Source organism: Myotis myotis, unplaced genomic scaffold, assembly GCF_014108235.1.
Source record: "Myotis myotis isolate mMyoMyo1 unplaced genomic scaffold, mMyoMyo1.p scaffold_m19_p_2, whole genome shotgun sequence".
Lineage (NCBI taxonomy): Eukaryota > Metazoa > Chordata > Mammalia > Chiroptera > Vespertilionidae > Myotis > Myotis myotis.
Window position 1 is genome coordinate 8529731 of NW_023416324.1, and position 25052 is coordinate 8554782.

The following is a 25052-nucleotide window of genomic DNA, read 5'->3' on the forward strand; positions in this document are numbered from 1 at the left end:
TTGACTGGAATCGAACCTGGGACCCTTCAGTCTGTAGGCCGATGCTCTATCCACTGAGTCATACCAGGTCGGGCTGGCATTTCTTTTACTGAAAGCTAGGTGCCCGGCACTGCACTCAACCTCTCACACATAGCTCACGCAATCCCCCTACCACAACTTTCATCTTCCTTGGGGAGCCGGAGCCGCAGAGAAGTGAACTACCCAAGGTCAAGGCTGTAGAGGCAGAGCGGATTGGAGCCCAGGCATTCCGACCTCACAGGGCTTTATATGCTGCCTGAACTCCTGTCATATGAGATAAGATCTGTAAACTGCCTAGCCAGTGCCTGGTGCGTGTAGTCAGCCCTCCAAGGACGCTGACATCTTTACGTGTGTGGTCAGGCACCAAAAGTCTGAGGAGAGAGGCAGAGCCAGGGGAGGGGCACGGGGGCTGATGGGAGCTCAGCAGTCCTGTGTTGGCAGCTGAGCTCCCCAGCAGGGGCAGGAGCTGAAACTCCCTTCTCCATCCTCCAGAGAAGTCTTGGGGCCTCCTCCCCAGGCCTCCGGATTGACAGGCCTGAGTGAGGAGGGCTGGGCATGGGGCCAGGAGGTGGGGACTTAGCTCAGGCAGGCTAATCAGGTCTCAGGGTGAAATTAAAAGGGAGGAGGAAAGCACGAGTTCCATCAGAACTCACACTTCGTCCCGGCTCCCAGGTGCCCAGGAGAGGACCTGGGACACCGGGCGCGAGGAGGTCGGGAGCCAGGGCGCAGGATGGCCTCGCAGAGGGCTGTGCGGCTGAGCCTGAAGAAGCCCACCCATGCGGTGTGTGTGGTGGGAGTCGAGACCTTTGTGGATGTTCGCAGGTGAGACCCGAGAGGCGCTCGCCTGGCCGCAGAGTGAAGGAGTAGAGGCAATGGGTGGGTGTGGGATGGGCGCCTGGTACCTGTTTTGACAGCCGAGCAGGTGGGGTTGGCTGTAGAGCTTGGGAGGGAGGTTCTAGGGTATTGGGTCCACTTTGGGGCCCTGGCTCGTGGGCACCAGTGTCAGGACCCTGGTCTCGAGCGCCCCCTGGACAAGGGTTCCAGCTCTGAGCCCTGGGGTCAGGCTTTGGGGTCTGGGCTCTGCGTCCTGGGGTCTGTGTGGAGCTTGCATGGAGCATCAGAATGAATTGCTCAAACCAGAGAACAGGGCTGGGCGTCCCTCAGTTTCTTGCCAACAATTCGTCTCTCTGAGGTGGAGGGGTGAGGTGTGTGGCAACTGGATCCTTGGAGGCTAACCAGGGTGATAGGCATCAGGAGGGACTAATTAGGGGCTGGTTTAATGAGTTAAAAAAAGAAAAGAACTTGCAATAAGATCAGGGCTTGTGTTGGCCACGATGGGGGTGGGGGTGGGGGTCATGGTGGCAGCGATGACATCTGAGGGGCAGCAGCAGCAGCAGCTTCTGTCGGCCCAAATCCTCCCTGTCCTGGCTCTGCCCAGGTGGGGGCAGGCCCAGGGACCTGGCACAGCCCCAGGTTCCCCACCTGGCCAATGATGGAGTTAGACTGAGGATCCCTGGGGGCCTTCCCAGCTCTGACAGCTGAGCTATGGATTCCATCTTGCTGTACGGATAGGGCTGCGGCCCCAGCAGATGGGGACTCAGAGGGAACCCTCTCCTAGAGGGGGCTGGGGCTGTTCCACGGTGGGGGTCTGAGCTCCTACGGCCCTCCTGGGTCTCAGTACCTGCGCTCTCCCAGTCTGGTGAATGAATGCCGGCCCGGCTTCCCACCCGGCCTCAGGTGAGCCTCTGACCCAGAAGCCATCCGGGCCCACCCTCCCTCTGCAGCGGCCGGAGGCCCCATTGAAGGGCCGGGAAGGAGAGCCAGGGACCCTGGAGGTCAGACCGTGCCTCTAAGTCATACGGGGGGGGGGGGGGGGGGGGCTGCGGTGGGGTTGGTTCTCTCAGAACTAAGTGACCAGCAGAGACCCCATTATCTCTTGCTCCTTTACACAATGTTCCCCTCTGTCTGCTTTTGAGAGCATGTTTATTAAAGCTGGAGACAGTGAGACAAGGAAGGGCCTCGGGCAGAAGAAGCCACAGGAGAGAGACCAGGCAGAGCTGCTTTGGCTCTAGAAATGTCTGCGAAAGAAGGGAGCGAAGGCGGGGCTGCTGCCAGCTCCCTGGAGAGTCAGAGGAAAAGGGCCTCGGGGACAGGCTCGGGGGACCCGCTGTCGCTGCCCATTGCTCCCCTGGCTGCAAGTCTCCTGGGGTCCCTTAGAGTTCAGGAGGTGCACTCCTGTGGGGGAGCCAGAGGGGGGAGGCAAAAGCACAGGCAAGCTCCTGGGATGGCCTGTGGGTCAATTTTTTTCAGTTACAGTTGACATGCAATATTATGTTAGCTTCAGGCGTACAGCCTAGTGGTTAGACACTTATAGAACTCAGGAAGTGACCAGCCGGATCAGTCTAGTGCCCATCTGACACCATCCAGTTATTCCGTACGATATCATGACTGTATTCCCTACGCCGCACTTTATTCCTCGCCTCCTGCCCTTTTAACACAGGGGTTGCCAGACTGAGCAAATGAACACAGAGGACTCCCGGTGAGGGTTGCGTTTCAGATAAACAGCGACTTTTTTTTTTTAATATATTTTTTATTGATTAAGATATTACATATGTGTCCTTGTCCACACGTTACCCTCTACCCCCCCCCCCCCGCTCATGCCCTCACCCCCCCCCGTTGTCCATGTCCATTGATTAGGCCTGTATGCTTGCATATAAGTCCTTTGGTTGATCTTTCCCCCTTACCCCCACCCTCCCCTACCTTCCCTCCAAGTCCCGACAGTCATCAGCTTTTTTTTTTTTTTTAAAGTACAGTAGTTCCCCCCTTATCTGCGGTTTCACTTTCCACGGTTTCAGTTAGCTGTGGTCTACCATGGTCTGAAAATATTAAATGGAAAATTCTAGAAGTAAAGAATTCGGATGTTTTGAGTTGGGCACCATTCTGAGAAGTGTGATGAAATACCACGCTGCCCCGTTCCATTCGGCTTGGGATGTGAGTCATCCCTCTGTCCAGCACCCACCTCCTCGCATCTCATCACGTAGGCCTCGTGTCCTCTCACGTCATCACAAGAAACGGAAGGGTGAGCACAGTGCAGTAGGGTATTTTGAGAGAGGAGAGGCCACAACAGTCAGATAACTTTTATTACAGGATCTTGTTGTAATTGTCCTATTTTATTATTAGTTATTGCTGTTCATCTCTTATTGTGCTTAGTTTATAAATTAAACCTGACCGTAGGTATGTGTGTGTAGGACAAAACATAGTATGTAGAAATACCACCCACACGGTTTCGGGGGTCCACTGTGGGTCTTGGAACGTCTCCCCTGCGGATAAAGGGTGTCTAATATATTGCATGGGACGTGCTTGTATTTTTAAAAATCTGCTGTTCAGCTGAAATTCTAATTGAGCGAGGCACCCCATACTTTCTCCGGCAATGCTGTTTTAACACCAAGGGGCGAGAAGAGGTCCCTAGTGGGCCCCATCTTCCCGACTCCAGACCCCTGTTCTCATCCCATGGGGTGGCTGTTTCTGGAAGTAATTTCAGAACCTCAGGCCCTTGGTGAGCATTTGACTGGGAGCCAGGTCACCTCTGACGGAGTTAGAAGCAGGGACCTCTGGGAGCCTTCCCCTCGGCCACTGACCTGCTGTCTGGCCTGGGCCAAGTCACTGGCCCTCTCTTAGCCCCAACAAGATGAGTTGCGTCCCCTCTTCAGTTCAGCGTGGAGGTGAAGTGCCCAGACTCTGGAGCTGGACGGACTTGGCTTCTCGTCCTCGCTCCCCCCATTCATGGCAGAGTGCCCCCGGGCAAGCTGCTGCCCGTCTCTGAGCCTCAGTGTCCTCATCTGACAAATGGAGAAACAACGGCACGCACCGTCATGGGTTAGGAGGAGGGTATCTGAGACGTGCCTGTGCAGGGCCCTGTGCATGGAGAGTGCTCACAGCAGTGATGGCTCTGTGGGGTCCTCCGGTTCCTGCGCTTTCCATCATGCCTCCGAGCGTGGGGGACAGAGGACAGGTCGGGGTGCGTGTGGTGGGAACAGAGGATGGTGCTGACTGTGTCTCCTTTGGGACCATCAAGCACCTTAGCAGCTCCAGTGCGGGCCCTGCCCCGCTGAGGGCACGGGGATGTTGCCTGGGATGCTCGTAGCTGCCGGGCTCTGCGTGTCTCTGGGAGGGGTTGCTGCTTCGGGGTCCTGAGTGAGCACTCTGAGAGGCCTCCACTCAAGAGCCCGCCAGGAACCTTCTCCCCGGTGTTGGTGGTGACAAGGTCATAGCCACTGCGTCTCTGCACTAGAAACAGGAGCTTCTTCGGCAGCAGATTGGTTTGAAAGTGACCTAGAGAACTCCCTGCAGGCGAGGCCTGCCGTGGGTGCAGAGAGGGACCCAGCATTGTCACGGGAGGTGAACAAAGGGGGATGGTGTTGTCAACCTGGGAGAGTTTGAAGAGGAGCCTGAGGCTCACTGCAAGGCCTTGGCCAGCTAGGAGGAAGAGGCTGCACCTGATGATGAACTTGGGGCTCCCCCACCCCCTTGCTGGGTGCCTGGCCATGCAAGGGGCAGCTGAGGCCATGCAAGGGGTTTCTATCCAGCCTTGCTGGTGGAAGGGCGAGCCTCCCAGAAGAGGAGGGGCGCCGTCACCTCAGCTGCCCGGAGTCTGAACCCTCCAGGAGAGCCCGTGGAGACGGGCGTGTGGGGTGACATCACGGGAAGTGACTCATTCCCCCAGGTGCAGAGTGGACTGGGGCTTTGGAGAGATATTTGTGTTTGGGTAATCGTGTGCCCCAGGGTGTCTCAGCCCAAGAAAACCTTAGCGCTCCCCTGTAGCATGTGCTGCAGATCCTACCCCTCCCTGCAGCAGGCTAGCTCACCACCCTGACCCCTCACCCCAGTGGGCCAGCTCACCACCCTGACCCCTCACCCCAGCGGGCCAGCTCACCACCCTGAACCCTCACCCCAGTGGGCCAGCTCACCACCCTGACCCCTCACCCCAGCGGGCCAGCTCACCACCCTGACCCCTCACCCCAGATGGCCAGCTCACCACCCTGACCCCTCACCCCAGTGGGCCAGCTCACCACCCTGACCCCTCACCCCAGTTGGCCAGCTCACCACCCTGACCCCTCACCCCAGTGGGCCAGCTCACCACCCTGAACCCTCACCCCAGTGGGCCAGCTCACCACCCTGACCCCTCACCCCAGCGGGCCAGCTCACCACCCTGACCCCTCACCCCAGTGGGCCAGCTCACCACCCTGACCCCTCACCCCAGCGGGCCAGCTCACCACCCTGACCCCTCACCCCAGAGGGCCAGCTCAACACCCTGACCCCTCACCCCAGAGGGCCAGCTCACCACCCTGACCCCTCACCCCAGAGGGCCAGCTCACCACCCTGACCCCTCACCCCAGAGGGCCAGCTCACCACCCTGACCCCTCACCCCAGAGGGCCAGCTCACCACCCTGACCCAGGTTGGCCAGACTTCCCTGGCTGTCTACATCTTTGCTCGGAGGTGGCCCTCAGAGGACGCATACAAAAAAAGAGGGGCTGGGCAACATGGGGAATCCATCAGTGGTCCAGCCTGGCCCTCCTTGTCGGCCCAGGAGGCCATGATGACAGCTGGGAGCATTTACTTCGGGATGGAGGAGGAGAAGGCTGGCTGGGTAGGGGACTGGGATATTCTCCTGGAATTTTCCCCAAGCCTCCCGCAGCCCAGCAAAAGCATCAACACAAAAGAGACCCTTGGGATCCGAGACTAGAATTCAAGGAGCGCAGGGGGAGGGCGCTATGGGACCTCTCAGACGAGCCAGAGAGAGGACCCAGGCGGCTGCCTTCTCTGGGGCTCCCTTATTTCAAAACAAGAAAATGCCGGAACAGAGTTCTAAACTTGTGGCCAATATGTTCGTAATTCCTTAATTATTCAGGAATAAATGAAGGCTTTTAACTTGCACAGAAGTGCAATGAGGCGTAATTGGGCTCTTCACGTGGTAATTTAATGATGGGATTGATGCCGGGGTTAATCACAGTGACTGGCAGGTTCCGACAGCCGGCTGGGACCCGGGTTTCACGCCTCGTGAGGACCTTCCTGTTCCGCATCCCATTCCACCGCACGTGTTAATGTTTGAAATCGAGGTTCTTGGAAAATAGGAGGCCGGGGTCCCCCATAAGTTCCCCGGGACCACAAGAGGTCTGTGAGCTGTAGACTCTGGATGTGGAGTGTATGTTCTTGAGACGCACAATACTGTTCATCAGTGGCCAGCCACCCCTCAGCTCAGGGGGCTACCTGACCCCTGACCCCTGCTGCCACCGCCATTTCAGCTCTATCAGCCCCTCTTTCCCGCCCGCTTCTGGCCCCATCGCCGCTCCCCTGTGCCCCCCCCCCTTATCATTTCCAGTCTTGGCATCACCCCAGTTCTTCACCTTCTCCTTTCCCTTTCCAGCTCCTGTCACTTCCAACCCCCAGTTTTCTCTTCTCCTCCCAGACCCCGCCCCTCTGCCCTGGGTGGGCGGGAGGGTCTGAGAGAAGATTCCAGATGTAAGGAGTGGGGGTGTCGCTCACTGGCGATGGAGATTCCTCCTCGATCCCAGAATGCCTTCCCTGTGACGTGTTGTCCTCTCCGTTGCTCTGCCCCTCTCTGTGCTTCTAAGCAGCGATTCAGCTCTGCCAAGTGGCCCTGATGCTCAGAGATGTGGGGGTGGGCCGTGGGGCTGGAGGGATATGAGAGTCACGTGATGACAGCTGAGAACAGGACAGGTCTTAGTCATCACCACCGGCCGGGGTCAGGCTGGTCCTCGCAGACCGTGTGAACCTGGCCATCGCTTAGCTTCTCTGGATCTTCCCCCCTTCCTAGATGGCGATAAACTCCGCCTGTGAATTTGACCCCGCTTTGCAGATGAGGGATTTCACAATCCCAGAGCGCAGGCTGGCTTGCCTTCATTCTACAGATGGGACACCCAGCTGAGAGGGGAGAAGTGATTCATGACTCTGACTCCATTCAAGGTCTTCGCTCAGGGGCATTCTGGTCCCAGCCCCTGTTTGCCTCTGCCGGGAAGGCTCCTGGGCTAAGCTGCACCCCTCCTCCCAGCCCCCATTCCTGGGCAGGCAGGGGTCCCCTTAAAAGAAGGCCTGGCCATCCTGGGCCCTCCTTCCAGGCTCCAAGTGTGGCTTCCGCGCCCCCCTCCACCCCCCAAGCAATGGCAGGCATAAGGCACCCATAATTGTTATCTCGGGGAAGGAGAAACTCCCTCTGAATTTCAGTCCATCTTCTGTAAAATGGGGAGAGGAAAAATTCCGCCTACCCCGCCCTGCTCAGCATATAGGGGCCGTGGGGGTGGAATTGGAATGGAGGATAAGTGTGTTGTAGATTGCGATGTGCCCGCTCTGTGTGGGCCCTACCCTTGTCACCCTGGGGTGACTCATCCATCCTTTCTGGTGCCCAGTGCAATGCCCTATGCCATACGGCTCTTTGGCCCCTTGAGTGTGGCCACGAAGTTTCAATCGCACTGTACGTGCGCGCCCGCACGTGGTATTTTGTGGAAGAGCCACACTCCAGGGGCCGCAGTTTGCCGACCACTGCCCTATGCACAGTAGGTGCTCAGGAAATGAGTGTTGAGCAGCTGGCAGCACTAACAGGGACCCATGTGCCCCTGGGAGCTGCCATCCTTCAGGACTGGAGTCTGTGGGGCCAGTCGGACGTGGCGAGTCTCAGCTCCAGGCACAAGGGCCCACAGAGCTGACCCCACCTGCTGGGGCCTGCTGGCTGGTCCCATGCTATCTCTTGTGGCTTCGGTTCAGGGGTCTTCAAGTCCAGGACACCTGGGCGGTGGCACTCCGGGGACTCCTGGCCTGCAGGCGGCCGTCCAGGTGTGAAGAGGAGCCACGGCTGCCCACCGGCTTGCTCTTCAGCCTTTCCATTCAATTCTGCATTATTCTCCCCTCCTGCCCTTGCCTCTCCCTGGCACAGTGCCGTGGGCAACCCTTCAGGCACACTGGTCCTTTGCTACCCACCCACCCATCTGCAGGCTGGGTCAGTGCCTTTCTGACCTCCCTGCCCAGACCCTAGTTCAGGGGTCTGGGGCCCTACCAGACCCTAAGCTCTGTCCCCAGGGGCTGGTAAAGTCTAAGTGGCAGGTAGGATGGATGGCATGGAGGAACTTTGCCATGACCTCTGTATCTCTCCTCTACCTAGAAACCAGATGGTAAACTTGAAATAAGGTGTGGCCTGTGGAGGCCCAGTGAGTGGAAGCTTCTGAGAGGCAGGTTCCAGCCAAGCAAAAGGAAAGCTTTCTAATTACTCGATTTTCCAAAGCACAGAGGGGTGGTAGGTAGTGAGCTGCCTGTCGTGGGAAGTGTTCAAGCACGGAGTCCTGTGCTGGGCAGGGGCTGACCCGGGTGACCTTCGAGAGTCCTTTCTGAGCCAAGGCCTGTGCAAATACCCTACAGTCTCATTCTCCTGGGGCAGGCAGGGTCCCACAAGTCAGGAGCACTGTTCCCCTGGCCTGCACGGCCTCACTCCTGCGAGGCTCAGGTGCGCGGATGGGGAGGGAGGAACGTGGCTCTCCTGCCTCGGTGTCCTAGATCCTGCCTTAGGCCTCCCTATCATATCCCAGGGACCCTTAAGCAGAAATTTGTGCTGCAGTGTCAACATTTTCCTCTCTCCTTCCTACATTTCCTGGTCCTGCTGGGGCCACGCTCGGGGCACGCACACTCATTTCAATGTCAGCCAGGACAGCATGCAGTAGAAGACAAATAAGCTGCTTCCTCGCCTCTTTGACCCTAGGGAGTTCCTTAACCTCTCAGATTTCTTCATCGGCCAAATGAGGACAATAACACATACCTGGGAGGGTTGTTGTGAAGTGTGGGTGAGGTCACAGGTATCAAAAATTGAGCTTCTGCCTGGCACATAGAGTAAGTGCTTGAAAACACCACCCTGATAGTCCCCACCCCCACATTACCCGTGAAACATGCTTTCCTTATGCCAAAGCAAGTGGGCATGGCTGTGGATGTGGAACGCCCCGTCCTACCCTCCGTGCCTGCTCTCCTGAGATTCTCTGAGAACCGGCTCCATTCTCCTTGTACCTCTTTACCGACCTGGTGCACCGGGCCTGCTCTGGGCAGGGGGTGCAGGGGCGGGCAGCGTGAGTCAGGCAAGGAGCTGCTCTGGCCAACAAGGACGGACATGAAGGGCCCCAGGAAGGTCCGAACCAGTGCTTTGGGGACAGAGGAAAGGACGCGGGCTCCGGCTCCCGTGGGCTGGGCTGTTACAGGGAAGAGTTACAGGAATGACAATGATGGCGCCTAACACTTATTAAGCACCTACTGTGTGCCAAACACTTTAAATACATCAATTCATGGACTCCCCCGACAGCCCCAGGAAGTAGCTCTTTGGGTTACATCCATGCAACTGGGGAGGAACATTGGGGTGGGATTTGAGGCCACACTCCATACAGAGTCCACACCCTGCTCCACAGAGAAGGGGGTGTTTGAAGTGGATATTTAAGAATGCAAAAGATGGCCCCTCCCACATCCTCTCTACCCCTTCTCCCGCAAAGATGGGGGAAGGGCACTGGGGGCAGAGGGTGGGAGAGGTCACAGACTCATCAGCATGACCCTGGAAATGATGATCAAGATCAGGAAATTACCCTGCCAGGCTATCCCGGGTGGTAATGACTGTAGTTCAGCGGTTCTCAACCTGTGAGTCGCAACCCCTTTGGGGGTCGAACGACCCTTTCACAGGGGTCGCCTAAGACCGTCAGAAAACACATATATAATTGCATATTGTTTTTGTGATTAATCACTATGCTTTAATTATGTTCAATTTGTAATAATGAAAATACATCCTGCATATCAGATATTTTCATGACGATTCATAACAGTAGCAAAATTACAGTGATGAAGTAGCAACGCAAATAATTTTATGGTTGGGGGTCACCACAACATGAGGAACTGTATTAAAGGGCCGCGGCATTAGGAAGGTTGAGAACCACGGATTTAAAGGGATATTTCAAGGCCATTACTTTGCCTGGCACTGCACTTGGGGTTTTGGTTGTGTCTGGGGCCTGCGCCAAAGGGACCAAGGCAAAGAACTGGCGAGGCCAACCACACTGGGGGCAACCTGGGACTCACCCAAACTCCCAGGCCTGCCTGTTCCACCCCCAAGAACGTTGAATATTTGGGTGGGTTCTCAGGGGTCCAGGAAAGGACGGAAGCGGGAAGATATATCCAAGGACCCTTCTGGCCCTGGCGTCTTTGCAGTCAAGTGGGTCTATGGGCCGCGCCAGCACAGCCAAGGGTGATCCTGGGGGGTGGCGAGGGGGGTGGGGGTGAAAGGATTGAGAAAAGAAAAGAAGACAAGAGAATGAAAGCTGGGTCTCGGTGGGACGCTGCTCCCTGATGAGGAGACAGCGCCAGCGCCCACCAGCCGTGTCTTTATTTTATAGCAGATGCCACGAGGCAAAGTAGGGGCGTGATCACGTTGTTTACAGCATTCTCGTGAATTCCAACCCTACTCAACTACATGCACCCGAACTCTAGCACACAGGCACGTGGGGCCACGTGTACGGACCATAGGTTCAAGCTTCCAACCATAGCTGTTGGCTATAATTGCGCTGGGAGGACCCTGCCCTCCAGCTGGGACTTGCACGTGGCAATGAGAGGACCCTGTCCTTTCATTAGTCTAAGGCTTGAACCTGGCCAAAACACTGTTGCTGCACCCCATAGGTCTATGTACGTGGACTTGATCTTGGGAGGTGACCTTGAGGCCAATGGCTCTGCCCTGCTGATGGCTGTGGAGAGCCCTGATGTATAGGGAGGGAGAAGCAGAGGTTCCTCTCTAGGCCGTGAGCTCCACGTGGCCCAGGCCCTCATGGAACCCAGGGCCTTCGCGCAGAGCTCAGCAAGAGGGTGTACAGTTCAGGTTTATTCAGGGATGAAGGACAAGAGGCACCCTCTGAGGCCCGTTGGCTTCGCTCTGGGTGCCTGTGGCCGGAGTTTGCAGAGCATCGCCTCCTCTACGGCCCAGAAAGACCAGCCCCTACACTGTGGCTGGGAGCAACTGGTGTGTGAGGAGTGGATGGAGGCCTGGCAGACAAGCGCCCCAGGCTGGGGGCTGGCAGACGGAGGGCTTCTCAACTCCCCTTTCTAGAGCCCAGAGCCCTGGGGTATCAGGTGGGTGTGGTGTACCAGGTGGACGGGGAGAAGTTGCCCTGGGTACTGGCACCAGCCAAGTTCTAGATCCCTCCTGGGTACAGATGGGCCGAGTCTCCCTGCCGAGTAGAGGTACCTGAATCCATTTATGCCTTTAACCAGGGCTTTTGAGCACCGACTATGTGCCAGACACTGTTATAAGTGCTGGAGATACAGCACTGAGCAAAATAGACCACACTCCCTGCCCTCATGGATGTGAGCTTCCAGCAGGAGAGATGGGCAACAATCAACTGAATGAGTCAGGATCAGCAGAGTATCAGGAGAGTGGGGGAGAAGGCGGGGTGAGCTGCAGATTAAATGGGGTGATGGGAGGGCTCATTGAGAATATAACACTTAAGCCAACCCCTGAAGAGGGTAAGGGAGGGAGCCTTGCGGATACCTGGGGCGGTGGGGGGGAAACCATTCTATGCAGAGGCAGCAGCCAGTGCAAGGGTCCTGGGGCAGGACAGTCTGGCAGTTTCATAGAAGAGTAGGAAGGCCAGTGTGGCTGGAGCAGAGTGGGAAAGGGGGAGGGGTGCAGAGTGGGGAGGAGGAGGTCGGGGAGGGGCAGGGAGTCCATCAGGAGGGACCTTGTATATCACTGTGGGGACTTTGTTGAGTGTGACGGATCCACTATTTTTGAACATAAAGGAGCAACACAATATGACTTACGTATGCTGAATGTGGAACAGACCAGAGAGGGCTCCTAGGCCGAGGAAGACCAGTGAGGAGGCTGCCCAGCAATCCCGGGGAGTGGCGATGATAGTGGAGGTGGTCGTCCAAGTGGATTTCCTGTTGGCAGCATGAGAGCGGGAAGCCTTGGGGTGGGGTGGGGTGGGGTGGGGTTGTCCAGAGGTTTGCTGTCTCTGCCTCCTGGAGTCTCGGGGTTGCTGTAAAATGGAGGGTTGAACTCTGTGGCTTGGCCCCATCCCCATTTCCCCCTTTTTAAAAAAAATCCTCACCTGAGGATATTTTTTTCCATTGCTTTTCAGAGAGAGTGGAAGGGAGGGGGAGAGGCAGCGGGGAGAGAGAGAGACAGACAGATTGGTTGCCTTCTGCAGGCACCCAGACTGGGGGTGGGGAGTGAACCCCCAACTAAGGTCCGTGCCCTTGACTGGGAATTGAGCCCTTTGGTCCGTGGGCTGAGGCTCTAACCACTGAGCCCGGCCAGGGCCCCAGCTCCCTTTGGGCTGTCTGATGTCTAGGGCGCCCAGGGAGGTCTGATGAAAGGGCTCTAGTACGTAAACCAGCGGTTCTCAACCTGTGGGTCGTGACCCCTTTGGGGGTCGAACGACCCTTTCTCAGGGGTCGCCTAAGACCATCAGAAAACACATATATAATTGCATATTGTTTTTGTGATTAATCACGATGCTTTAATTATGTTCAATTTGTAGCAATGAAAATATATCCTGCATATCAGATATTTTCATTATGATTCATAACAGTAGCAACATTACAGTGATGAAGTAGCAACGAAAATAATTTTATGGTTGGGGGTCAGCACAACATGAGGAACTGTATTAAAGGGTCGCGTCATTAGGAAGATTGAGAACCACTGACTTAAACATAGCTCAGCACCTGTGCTCTGCTCCACCCCCTTGTGTTACAGATGGGGAGACTGAGGCCAGGGGGTAATGTGCCCGGTGAGTCACAGGAAGGTCAGAGGACAGCTGGATGGAGCCTAGGCTGCCCAGTGCCCAGCCAGGCTGGCCTCCTGGCCCGTGGCCCTCCCCCACCGTTCCCCAGCCCAGCTGTTGGGGTGGCATTTGGGTGGCCTTGCTGTGCTCACACTCCTGAGCCCCGGACCTTTGCCCCTCTCCTTTCTCTGTCAGTGATGTGCCCAAGGGCGCCAAGACCTTCAGGGTCTCTGGGACCTCCGGGGTACATATCTTCATTGTCTACGACCCAACACGGGTGACAGTGCCCACAGACAAAGACCACTGGCCCCTGGACACCAATGTGGACCTGACTGTATCCGTGGACACAGCCAGTAAGGCCTTAGATGATCTCAAGGTAAGAGGCCCTTCCCCACAGGACGGGACTGCACCTCCCCACCGGCACCCAAGGTAAGAGCCCCCAAAGCATACCTCATTCACCCCACTCAACCGAACCCCGTAAGGCTTCTGACACCTGTGTCCACACGACACAATCTGATACAACTCCGTAGACACCCCAAACTCGCAAGCCCACCCCATGCCCAACGTGACACGTCCACATGAATGAATTCTCCCTGAAAACACAGCCTGCCTGCTCTCCCGTCAGGTTCACAAATATCCCGCGTTAATCCTGTGCTCAACCTACACACAGACGCCCTAACAGGTCCCCCACGCTGGTGTAGGCAGGACCTGTGCGCGCACCTGGGCAGACGCAGGTGCACACGTAGATGTGCGGCGTCTCCCACACCTAAACCGTCGGGAGGTCTTCTCTGGCTCAGATGACAGCCTCCTCACTTGCCCCGGCCTCCCACAGTGACCTGATTGGGCAGGGACAACGCAGGGACTGCGCAGCCTTGGAGAGCAGAGGCCCTGGGGCCCGCCGTGGGCTCAGACCTTGCCTCCTGGGCTGAGGCGCTGTGTGCCTGCCAACAGGGCCCTGAGTGGCCGCATTACGCATGGGCCCTGTCTCCTGGGGCCATTCCGGGGGGCCGTGGAAGTGGCCTGGAGAGAGCGCTTGGCATGGGTTCTGGATCCTGGGAAAAGCTCATCACCACTGGCTGCTATTATGGGATGGAGGTCATTGTTCCCATTTTACAGGCGAAGAAACAGAGGCCTTGAGTAACTTGGCCCAAGTCAGTGGTGATGGATGGTCCTTCCCTCATTCTTTCTCTCTGACATCCCCCATGAATTCCTGAGGGCCCACCTGCTCCCTCTAGAATCTGCCCGCACCCTGCCTAGCCCTGGAAGCTGGGGAGGCACCCACAGCCTCTCTAGCTGGAGGAGGCAGCTCAGGATCCAAGCCTGGAGCCCGTGAGACACGGGCCTGCAGCAGCAGGGAGGACCTGGGGACCCCAGGCCTGCCCTGCCTCTAAGCAGGGGTGTTGGGAGGTGTGGGTCACCCCCGAACCCTTGGTCACTGCCATCTCTGAGGGGGCGGCTGTGCTGGCTTAGGGCTGACCATGTCCCCACAGGTGAAGGTCTCCTACTTTGGGCAGAGCGAGGACCATGCCCTGGGCTGCAGTGAGCTCTATCTCACTGGCGTCGGTACGTACCGCCTCTCTGGCTCTCTGTATATCCCCACACTCCTCTGTGGTGGCTGTGGAGGGTCTTGGGGAGCCCTGAGTGCAAGCCCATGGCCAGCTTCCTCCACCATTGAGGGGTGTGGCTCCCTAGAACACCAGGGATGGAGACCCAGCAATACTTAGGGCCACAGGAATCTAGAAACTGCACTGCCCCTGTGTCAACAGCTAGACCCACAACCGGCCCCTTCACCTGGGGTCCCAGCTGTCACCTCCACTGGAACCCCCAGGCCAGCACTATACCCTGGACAGCCACGTGCCCCCCAGCCTGAGCACCAGGGCAGCTGGCCCTGAGAGCTACGAAACCAGCACCCAGAGCCTCAGGCCTGGTCCCCAACCGTGGGAGTCAGGGCCCCCAACTCAGCAACTGTAGATGAGCAAGAATCTCAAGACACGAAGATGTGGGTCCCTCCAACACCCAGCACCACACGGGGCTGCCACAAGGGCATCCCAGAACAGGGCCTCCCACTTCTCAGGGGCCTGGGGCGGGGCAAAGCTTTCCCCCACCTGGATGTTATAGGCAGAACCTGGGGCCCGGTGAGCCCCTGGCAACTCCTCTCCATCCCTCTCTAGACATCTCCCTGGATGTTGACACAGCCCGCAAGGGCAAGGCAAAGAGGAGCCAAGGCGACAAGGTGAGGCTTTCCTGGCTACCCCAAGCCAGCAAGGTAGACAGGTAAACCTGGGGCTGGGTGTGGGGTGGGGTGGGGTGGGGTGGGGTGGGGTGGGGGGAGGTGGGTCCTCCCTCCAGAAGGGCCATGGACTCCGAGGGCCTGGGGTACCCAGCAGTGCAGGGGACCCATCTGGGGACTGCCAAGTGGGAGTCACTTACACTGTGGGATGGGCAGCAGCTTACCCCCTGGGTCTCTCTCATGCCACCTTAGGCTTGGGGCTGGTTCTCTTGCTTGGTAGGTTTTCTGTTTCGTAGGGGGCATTTGGAACCCCAAACATGGCAGGTGCTTCATAAAGGTTGCTGGCTGACTGAATGAAGGCGAGGAGAAGGCGAGGCTTCCAGTGGAGGAGGCTGGGTGGGCAGCCCAGTTACACCCTAAAGAGTGAGGGGGAGGCGGGGGTGGGCTCAAGGCAGCACCCCACAGGAAGTACCGGAAGCCATCCTGGAGGGTAGAAGATGTAGTTTGCAGAGAAGGACCCCTGAGAGGAAGCCTGGACCACAGGGTCTGTGGACAGGGCTGCCACGGATGGCTGTGCAGGCCGTTCCCTGCACGCGTGGCCTGGAGGAGGCGGTGAGTGGGGCCGATCTTACCAGGCACGTCTTGGGCCCTGGTGCAGGGCAGCCCCTACCCAGAGGGCTGAACACAAGTGCCGTATATGCTAGCAGTGCCCCCGTATGGCCCCCGGACCAGAGTTTGAATCCCATCTACGTGGCTTCCCGCAGCCTCTCTCCCCTCTCCTGTGAGGTGGGAGAGCGGGCCTGCACTACGGGGCTGGTGGGGAGAACACAGAGGCGCACCAGGAAGAGCGTGGATCATTCGATCAACCACGGGGGCAGGGCTCCAGCCATCCTCCCCGCCTCGTGCTTCCGTGTGGGGCCTGCGGGGCTGTGGGAGCACAGGCCCCAGAGGGTGCGGGGATGAGGAGGGTCTTCCAGGCCTCTTCAGTCCCATCGAGGTCAGAGCGAGGCAGCCTCTGCCCTGGCAGGGCCAACACCCTGCAGGCTGGCGAAGGGCAGGCTGGCGAAGGAAGGCCGTGCTGAGTATGGTGACTGATGGCTGGGTGGGGCCGCTGTGTGCGGTGGCTCAGGTCATTCACCCCACAGCGGTGAATGAGACCTGGATGGAGCTCAGTCCCCAAATCTATGAGCCCTCTGTAAATATTAAAAAAAAAACATTTTAAAATATATTTTTGTTGATTTCAGAGAGAGGAAGGGAGAGGGAGAGGGAGAGAAACACCAATGATGAGAGAGGATCATTGATCAGCTGCCTCCTGCACACACCCTACTGGGGATGGAGCCCACAACTTGGACCTGTGCCCTGACCAGGAATCGAACTGTGACCTTCTGCTTCATAGGTCAACGCTCAACCACTGAGCCACGCCGGCCGGACATGTAATTCCTTAAGCAAACACATGATACAATGTTCTCCAAGCAAACAAAGCAGCCAGCGCTAGCCATGTCCAGAACCCCTTCCCAGAGCCCCCTGGGTCCCACTGACCCCAAGGTCTCTTGTTTTACCACAGAAAACCTGGCGCTGGGGCCCTGCGGGCTATGGGGCTATTCTGCTGGTGAACTGTGACCGCGACGATCTCAGGTCCAGGGGGCTCGACCTTGAAAACAGCCAGCTGACGTCACTGGAGGGTGAGCGACAGAAGGGACCTGTGGTGGTGTCCAGGGTGATGGTGTGGGGTGGTAAAGGGTCAGAGGGGATGGGACGGGAGCTGGTCAGCGGGGTAGAGGGAGGGTTGTCTCAAGGGTGCCACTCGCTTCAGACCTGAAGGACATGTCCCCCATGGTGCTGACCTGCGACGGCCCTGACAAGCTCTTCGACAACCACAAGCTGGTCCTGAACGTGCCGTTTTCTGATTCCAAAAGAGTGGGCGTCTTCTGTGCTCGGGGTGAGTGGCCCAGTGTCCTGCCCTGCCCATCCTCCGCTTCCCAAGCTCTTTCTTCTCTCGTCCACATCTCTCTCTTCCTTCCATCACCTTCCGTAACTCTCATTACAGCTTACAAACAGCCACTCCATCCGGACACAACATGTCACCCAAGAAGGAGGCTCGATAACTAGTCCCATTATACAGAAGGATAAACTGAGGCTCAGATGCCTGAATTTACTGTCTTAAGGAAACACAACCATTTGGGGGTGGAGCAAGCATTCAAACCCAGGTCTCTTGACTGCCCCCATGTCCTCTCCTTCTCCCTCTGGTCACTCAGCTCGGGATGAGCCCCCGATGCCCCGACAAACACTGTCCAGTGCGGGGGAAAGGGGGCAGGAACCAGCAAAGCTGAGGCCCAGGCCTTCCCTGGGAGCTCTGCTCTACCAGAGATTTAATTCATCAAAGTCTGTGGCTTAAAAGATGCCCATCCTTAACCCTGAGGTGCCCTTACTTGTTTTTATTAATAGCAAGAGGCCTCTCCTGCCCCTTCCTTCTTCCTCTTTACGCATTTCTGTTCGAGCAGACCCAGAACTTGTTGTTCTGGCTAAATGAGCCTGGCAGGAACCTTTGAATGCATCAGTGGCGGCAGGTTAGGCAGGGGCCGGGCCTGGAAACACTGTGACACCAGAGCAGGAGCAAGTCTTGCTGCGTGAACTGGCAGCCTTCCCAGTTGAGACCAGACCCGCCATGGACAGTTCCCGGGAGAGAAGGAGGCAGGCAGAACTACCACTTTCTCTCTCTCTCTCTCTCTCTCTCTCTCTCTCTCTCTCTCTCTCTCTCTCGATATTACTACTCTTTTTTTTTTTTTTTAATCCTTACCCGAGGATATGTTTTTATTGATTTTTAGAGAGAGAGGAACATTGATGTGAGAGAGAAACATGGATCAGTTGCCTCCTATATGCGCCCCCACTGGGGAACAAACCCGCAACCTAGGTATGTGCCTAATTGGGAATTGAACCCGCAACCTTTTGGTGCATGGGATGATGCTCCAACCAACTCTGCACACAGCCAGGGTTACTACTCAATTTTAAAAAATCAAGGTGAAATTCAGATAGCATAAACTGAGCCATTTTAAAGGGAACAATTCAGTGGAACTTCATACAGTCTCAATGTTGTATAACCACCACCTCTCTCTAGTTTCAAGACATTTTCATCTCCCCCTACCCTGCCCCAAATAAAACCCTGTACTCATTACAGTCACTCCCCGTTCCCTCCGCCCCCAGCTCCCGGCCAACGCTACTCTGCTTTCTGTCTCTGTATTTGCTTATTCTGGACAGTTCATATAAGTGGAATCATGCACTGTGTGGTCTTTTGCCGGAAGCCGGTCCATCCTTGCTGCTTGACACAGTCGCTGTAGGAAAGAAACATCTGCACAGCATATGTTTCAAGGGACCTGGCGTATATAGCATACTGTTCTTAATATGTTTGCTCCCCTTAGCGCTGTGTGTTTTAACCAAGGTCACCTCTCCGAGAAAGGTTGTTTCCCCAGGTAGGAATTTTTCCCTGAAGTCAGGGAGGGGATGAAACTCCTTAACTAAGTGCCAGGCGGGTAGTTAATCACTACAAACAATCATGCTTAAGCTACATAATCTTTACTCCCTGGAATGGAGATAAGAAACGCCCTAACCTTTGTAATAGAAATTGACAGGATTAAAATCAACTGGGATAAATACGGATGTAACAAGACAATAAACAGCAGAACTTCGCTGGAGATCCAGACCAGAACTTGGCTGGAGATCCTGGCTAGAGATCCTGGCTAGGCTGCTGATCAACTGAACGCTGTCTCTGTGTCATTCCTTCTTCGCCGACTCCATCCACACCTTTGGGGACCCCTGGACCTGCTGGGGTTGGACCCCGGCAGTCTTTGTGTCTGGCTCCTTTCACTTAACACTTTCCAGGTTCACCCATGTTGTAGCATCTATTAGTACTACATTCTTTTTTATGCATGAATAACTTTCCATTGTGTGGACACATTACAATTCGTTTATTCATTCATCTGTTGATGGACATTTGGGTTGTCTTCACCTCTTGTGCTAGCTGGTTTGAAGCTTAAATTGACCTCATGAGAAATATAATGTTAGCCCATTTCGCAGATGAGGAACTAAGGCTCAGAGAGGTTGAGTCACTGAGCCGACGTCACACAGCTTGTGCCTGGCAGAGCTGGAGAGGAGCCCAAGTAGATCGAGCACAGAGGTGGCTCTGCCCCTGGTTTCCTCTCCGCCTGTCCTTCCAGCCCCACACCCCTGTCCCAGCCCCGGCCCCTGTGCTGACTCTGGTTCCCTTAGGTGGGAATTCCCTCTCACACTACAAGCAGGTGCTGGGGCCCCAGCATCTGTCCTACGAAGTCGAGCGGCAGCCCGGGGAGCAGAAGATCAACTTTTATGTGGAGGGGCTCACCTTCCCCAATGCTGATTTCTCGGGGCTGGTCTCCCTCAGCGTCAGCCTGGTGGACGTGGGGGTACGTATGGCCTGGAGGCTGGGATAGGGGCTGAGGGACTTGGGGGACCAGTTTGGAGGCTCCAGGACCCCTGAGTCCCCTCGTTTCCCCCTAGACCCTGCCCGAGGTGCCCATCTTCACAGACACTGTGGCCTTCCGCATGGCCCCCTGGATCATGACTCCCAACACCCAGCCCCCCCTGGAGCTGTATGTGTGCAGGTGAGTCCTCACCCCCCGCCCCCCTGCCCCGCAGCTCTCCTGCCATCTCTGGAACCGTGGAGCTAGGAACAGATGCTGTTCTGTGGTGGGCTCCTCACTTGGACCGGATGGATTCAGCGAGGGCTCCCACAGGCGCAAGCTGGGAGCAGGACAGCAGCGGGCGGGCTTGGGCCTGTCAGCCCACCTGCCCTGAGCAGCTAAGGCCCTGGTTGAGGTCATGGACTCAACCTTCAATGCCCCTGCCTCTACCCTGTCCAGCCTGCAGCAGCCCCAGAACATTTTGGGTTCAGTCTAGGTCAGAGAAGGCGAACCTTTTGAGCTTGGAGTGTCAGCATTTTGAAAAACCCTAACTTACCTCTGGTGCCGTGTCACATATAGAAATTTTTTTGATATTTGCAACCATAGTAAAACAAAGACTTATATTTTTGATATTTATTTTATATATTTAAATGCCATTTAACAAAGAAAAATCAACCCAAAAAATGAGTTCGCGTGTCACCTCTGACACACCTGTCAATAGGTTCGCCATCACTGGTCTAGGCAGTGAGACCAGGCCCTGTTCAGGCTGCAGGTGGCTGCAGGACCCAGCCTCTCCTGATGTGGGGGTGCTCCTGGGCCTGGAAAAATCGTGGGAACCCAGACTCTGGGGTGGACTGAGAGCCCTGGCCCATCCCAGGTCCCTGTCCTACTGCCATCTCCCAGAACCCTTGTCAGGCCCCTCCCCTCGATGGTGAGGTGAACCGTGCTTGGCAAGGCCACCCCAGGTCCCTGCATTGAGGTCAGACCAGTGGAAAGGGCCACTGTTGACCTGAAACGTAAATCAAGAGGCAGGGAAGGGTGTGGCCAAACAGGTTTGCTCTGCTCGCCTTGCGCAGGTGCTCATAGGGAATTCTTTCTTTCCTTTGGCTCGCGAACCCCACCCCGGCTCCCTGTGCAGGTCAGGCATGTGGAACAGGAGGAGATGGGCTACCTGGCCCCTGGCCACCACCTTAACCAGTGGGATCCAGCCCGTGGGTCACCTCCTCCACGGCTGCTCCTGCTGGGGCCTCACTCTGGGCTCCCTAGCCCTGGGCTGGCCCCTCACCTCGCACCTGTCACCTGATGTGATAGTGGGACATTGTCTGTCTCTCAGCCTGTGAGCCTCTCTAAGGCAGGGCTGTGCTTGAACCCTGCATCCAAGGGCCACACAGGGCCCAGCACAGACTAGATCAAGGCCGCCCCATCCGTCCCCCACCTCCTGGCCCCAAAGCCAAGGTCACACGGTCAGAGGCCATTCCACCTTCCCCTCTCCTTTTGTTTGCAGCGTGATAGACGCTCATGGCACAAATGAGAAATTTCTGAAGGACATGTCTGACCTGGTGTCAAAAGCCAAATGCAAGCTGATCATCTGCCCGTGGGTTGAAAATCGGAATGATCGCTGGATCCAGGTGGGAGCAGGAGCAGACCCTGGGGGAGAGTGGGGTGGCCCGGGCAGCCTGAGCCCGGCCTTCACCTGGCTTTGGGAACCGGGCCTGCACAGGTTCCTAACCTGCTCTAGAGAAGCCAGGCCACCTGGGACCCAGGACTCGGGGCGGGGGTACGCTTCCCACTGCCTGCAGCACCCCAGTCTCTCCTGCTTCCCTCCAAATGCCCTGGTCCCAGACAGAGTTCTCTCCCAGCCAGGCTCCCAAGGGGCCTCACCTCCACCTCTCCGGCACCCCCCAGATCTTGGGGAGGATCTGCTGCCCCGTCCTGCCCCAGGCCTGGGGGGATCACCCCGTAACATACCAAGGAGGTCACTGGAGTCTTTTGGTCTCTCTTCCCAGGACGAGATGGAATTTGGCTACGTGGAGGCACCCCACAAATCCTTCCCCGTGGTCTTTGACTCCCCCCGAAACAGGGGCCTGAAGGAGTTCTCCTATAATAGGATCCTGGTATGTGGCAAAGGGCAGAGTGGGAAACCCTTGGGTGGCTCCTGCTATAGGACCCGATCAGTTTTGCCGAGTCCTGGTCCTTTAGGGGGCAAAAGGACACAGGTGGTGGGCTATGGCAAATGGGTGTCAGTGGGAGGTTCGAGCAAATATGCAAATAGAATGCAAATTGATCCATGTGGGAGGGGCTAGCTAATACAATCTTCTTGAGGACCTTTCTCCTCCAAGGGGGAGCCAACAGAAGGGTCAGCCCTGGGGAAACCAAACTGCCTTTTGAGGGGAATGCACCCTTGTTAAATCCCCATGGCTCTTACTTTTATGAGCTGGGGCCTCTCTTCAGGTAACAAAGATTTTCTGAACACCTACTGTGTGCCAGGCGTGTGCCGTTTCCTACACACAAGAACAGCTCTAGCAACTGTGCACTGAGTTCCAGGCACTCCCCAATGTGACAAGGTTACTTATTTAATCCAGCGGGCACCTAAAGTCTCTCCTTACTGAGGCTCAGAGAGGTTAAGTTACTTGCCCAAGGCCACACAGCTCTGCCTCCAGAGCTCCTGCGCTTTACTGCTGGGCTAAACTAGAAAGGTCCTGAGGCTCAAGGTTTCTGCCTGTTACCGGCCCCCACGCCCCCACTGCCTGGATAACCCCGGCGTCTGAGTGAGGGCTGTGGTGGGGAAGTTGGGTGCCCAGGCACACAGAGCAGGACATTCACCCCAGCCTGGCGGGGTCAGGGACAAGACCCAACAAAGGGACAGTGAGCCCTGCGGCGTGAGTCTGCGTCAAGGGCTTGACCTGACCAGGGCATTTTCCCCCTTGACGTCCACTCTCATCTTTATCCTTCCCTTCTTTCCACTTTCTTTGGGTTAATTTGTCATCTCCCCCAGCCCCAGCTGGAAACAGGAGCTGAGAGTTGTCAATCTTCTCCCTTCCTAATATGTGTTCAGAGCTGAGTGCTTCCCCAGAAGGACAGCTTCCATGTGCTGTGTTTCTATCACCTTTCTGTTCAAAGGGTTGTCCAGTGTCCACTTGGATGTAGCCTGTGGTTCTCCAGAAGTCTCGCCTCATTTCCAAACACTGGGAGCTTTTCTAGTGGTTGTTCTCTCACTGGCTTGGACTTGAATTGCAGGGCGCTCAGAGAATGGGGGACTCTGTGACCAGTGGATAGAGGTGGTTTTCCTGTTCTAACTGACCCTTCCTTCTGGGTGTGTGGGTGTGTGTGTGTGTATGTCTTGCTGGTCCTCCCACAGGGCCCCGACTTTGGATACGTAACCCAGGAAATCCCTTTCGCTGGCGCCTCCGGCCTCGACTCCTTCGGCAACCTGGACGTCAGCCCACCGGTGACCGTGGGCGGCAAGGAGTACCCCCTGGGCCGGATCCTCATCGGCAGCAGCTTCCCCAAGTGAGAGGCAGGGCGGGAGGGAGGCGGAGGGCATAGGGCACTGACCGCAGCACCCACCCTCCAACTCCCTCACCACGAACACAAGTCTCCAGTCTGAGAAGTGGAATCTAGAATCAAAGACTCAGAGGCCTAGATTCTTCCATTCGGAAGGTCACAGAATCTTAGGAGGAAACTCACAAACTGATGTCCATGGTCTTTGGCCTGCCTAGAATTGTATGAGCTTAATGAATCATGTACGTCTATAACTATATCTCAGGAGGCCTCACAGAAAAAGCCAGATTCCCAGCCTCCTGAAAGTCAGAAGAGCTGGGGAGATGTGCAGTTTGAGGCAGAGGCAGGAGACAGATCTGTTGTTGCCCTCGCCCTGTAGGAGGTCAAACATCTGCTGTCCTAGCCACGCTCGAAAGGGCCCGAGGTCGGCATGGGCTGCAGGTGAGCCGTGGCTGCTTAGGATGGTGTGAGGAGCCTCAGGCCGGCACACAGTGCTCAGCAAACGCCACTCTGTGCTGAATCGTGGCTTCTCCACGCTCTGCGCTCACATTTAGAACAATCCCTGTGCAATCCTGCCTCCTGGTGGCAGCGTTGATGTAGCTCAGAGACCAGGTCTGATGCCTCCAGGGCTGCCGTCCTCTGGTCCATGCCCCGCCTCCAGGCAGATGGCTGTCGAGCACCCCTGGGAAGGACTCTGCCCTTTCTCAACCCTACATGTCTCTGATGCCTGCCGCTTTCTGCTCATGCGCAGTTTTTCAAGTCTAATTCTTCTCCACCATCTCACTGTTCTGTAAGAAGTCTTTTAAAATTGCCAACACCGGCCCTAGCTGGTTTGGCTCAGTGGATAGAGCGTAGACCTGAGGACCAAAGGGTCCCGGGTTTGATTCTGGTCAAGGGCACATACCTCAATTGCAGATTCCTCCCTGGCTCAGGCCCTGGTGGGGGCGCATGCAGGAGGAAACCAATGGATGTGTTTCTCTCACATCGATGTTTCACTCTCTTTCCCTCTCTCTTCTACTCTCCCTAAAAATAAAAAAATAAAATCAATCAATGGGAAAATATCCTCAGATGAGGACTAAATAAATAAGTAAATAAAATAAAATTACCAGCTCTCTAGTAAGATAACAGAAATACAAGAAAAATATTTTCCACTATCCCATCCCCAAAATCAAAGCAGTGTTGTCACATGTCTCTGCTTGTTGGGACATCCTTCTAGACTTTGTCTATGACATATTTGAGTTATATAGGCCCTGGATTAGCACACAGTGGTTCAAAGGAATGAATATCATTCACAAATATATTTTCAGCACCTATTATATAAGAGATACGGAGTGAGCATAGACAAAAATCCCAGCCCTCCTAGAACTCGCATCCTAGTGGGATGCCAGACAATAAGACATCAAGTGTGCCAACTAGTACTCTCACATGGTGTAGAGAAAAATAAAGCTGGTAAGAGGGTTGAGGGATTATTTTAATTTCAAAGGCCTCATAGTGGAAGAAGGAAACATTTGAGTTAAACTTGTGGGGAGTGGACAGCAATTCTTAGTAGAAAGAATAGCATGTGCAAAGGCCCTGAGGCAGGAACGTACCTGCTATATTCGAGGGACAGCAGGAGGTCAGCATGGCGGGAACTGAGTGATTAAAGAGGAGAGTGGCAGAAGGGGAGACGTCAGGATTGGTGGGGCTGTGCAGGTCCTTGTGAAGACTTTGCATTTACAGTTAGTGAGATGGGAGGGATGTGAGGGTGTTGTCCTGAGGAGGGACATGCTCTGACATACTTAAAAGCTTCCCTCTGGCTAGGCTGCGGAGGAGCAAGGCTGAAAGTTGAGAGAATGGGGAAAGGGACAGGCCACTGGGATTATTTAGGTGAGGGAGGTGTCACTGGCTGGGTGGTGGCAGAGGAGGAGCCTGGGAAAGGCCGGATTGTGTTCTGTTTAAGGTAGAACCACCAGATTAGATTCGGGCTGGGAGTTCACCCATATGTCCTTACACTGACAAGCCAGGGCAAGAAATCCCTTTTTTGTAAAACATATTGAAAAAAATCTCTGACCGTGTGTTTGCAC

General features: G+C 56.0%; 1 protein-coding gene across 8 annotated transcripts in view; it reads left to right on the plus strand.

Annotated features, from left to right (window-relative positions):
• Positions 1 to 623: 623 nt before the first annotated feature.
• The window catches only part of PADI1 (peptidyl arginine deiminase 1), a 32150-nt gene continuing 7721 nt past the window's right edge, over positions 624 to 25052 (plus strand). The window contains exons 1-11 of one of the 8 annotated variants that reach the window (XM_036351081.1): positions 624 to 840; positions 13021 to 13201; positions 14316 to 14388; positions 14997 to 15058; positions 16620 to 16737; positions 16869 to 16994; positions 19319 to 19491; positions 19586 to 19689; positions 20993 to 21116; positions 21495 to 21602; positions 22847 to 22998. In XM_036351081.1, the coding sequence (XP_036206974.1) occupies positions 749 to 840; positions 13021 to 13201; positions 14316 to 14388; positions 14997 to 15058; positions 16620 to 16737; positions 16869 to 16994; positions 19319 to 19491; positions 19586 to 19689; positions 20993 to 21116; positions 21495 to 21602; positions 22847 to 22998 (1313 nt within the window). In that variant the 5' untranslated portion in view covers positions 624 to 748. Of the gene's footprint in view, positions 841 to 13020; positions 13255 to 13450; positions 14389 to 14996; positions 15059 to 16619; positions 16738 to 16868; positions 16995 to 19318; positions 19492 to 19585; positions 19690 to 20992; positions 21117 to 21494; positions 21603 to 22846; positions 22999 to 25052 lie in introns of those variants that run through there. The other 7 variants (XM_036351084.1, XM_036351085.1, XM_036351088.1 and 4 more) reach the window with 7 other exon arrangements.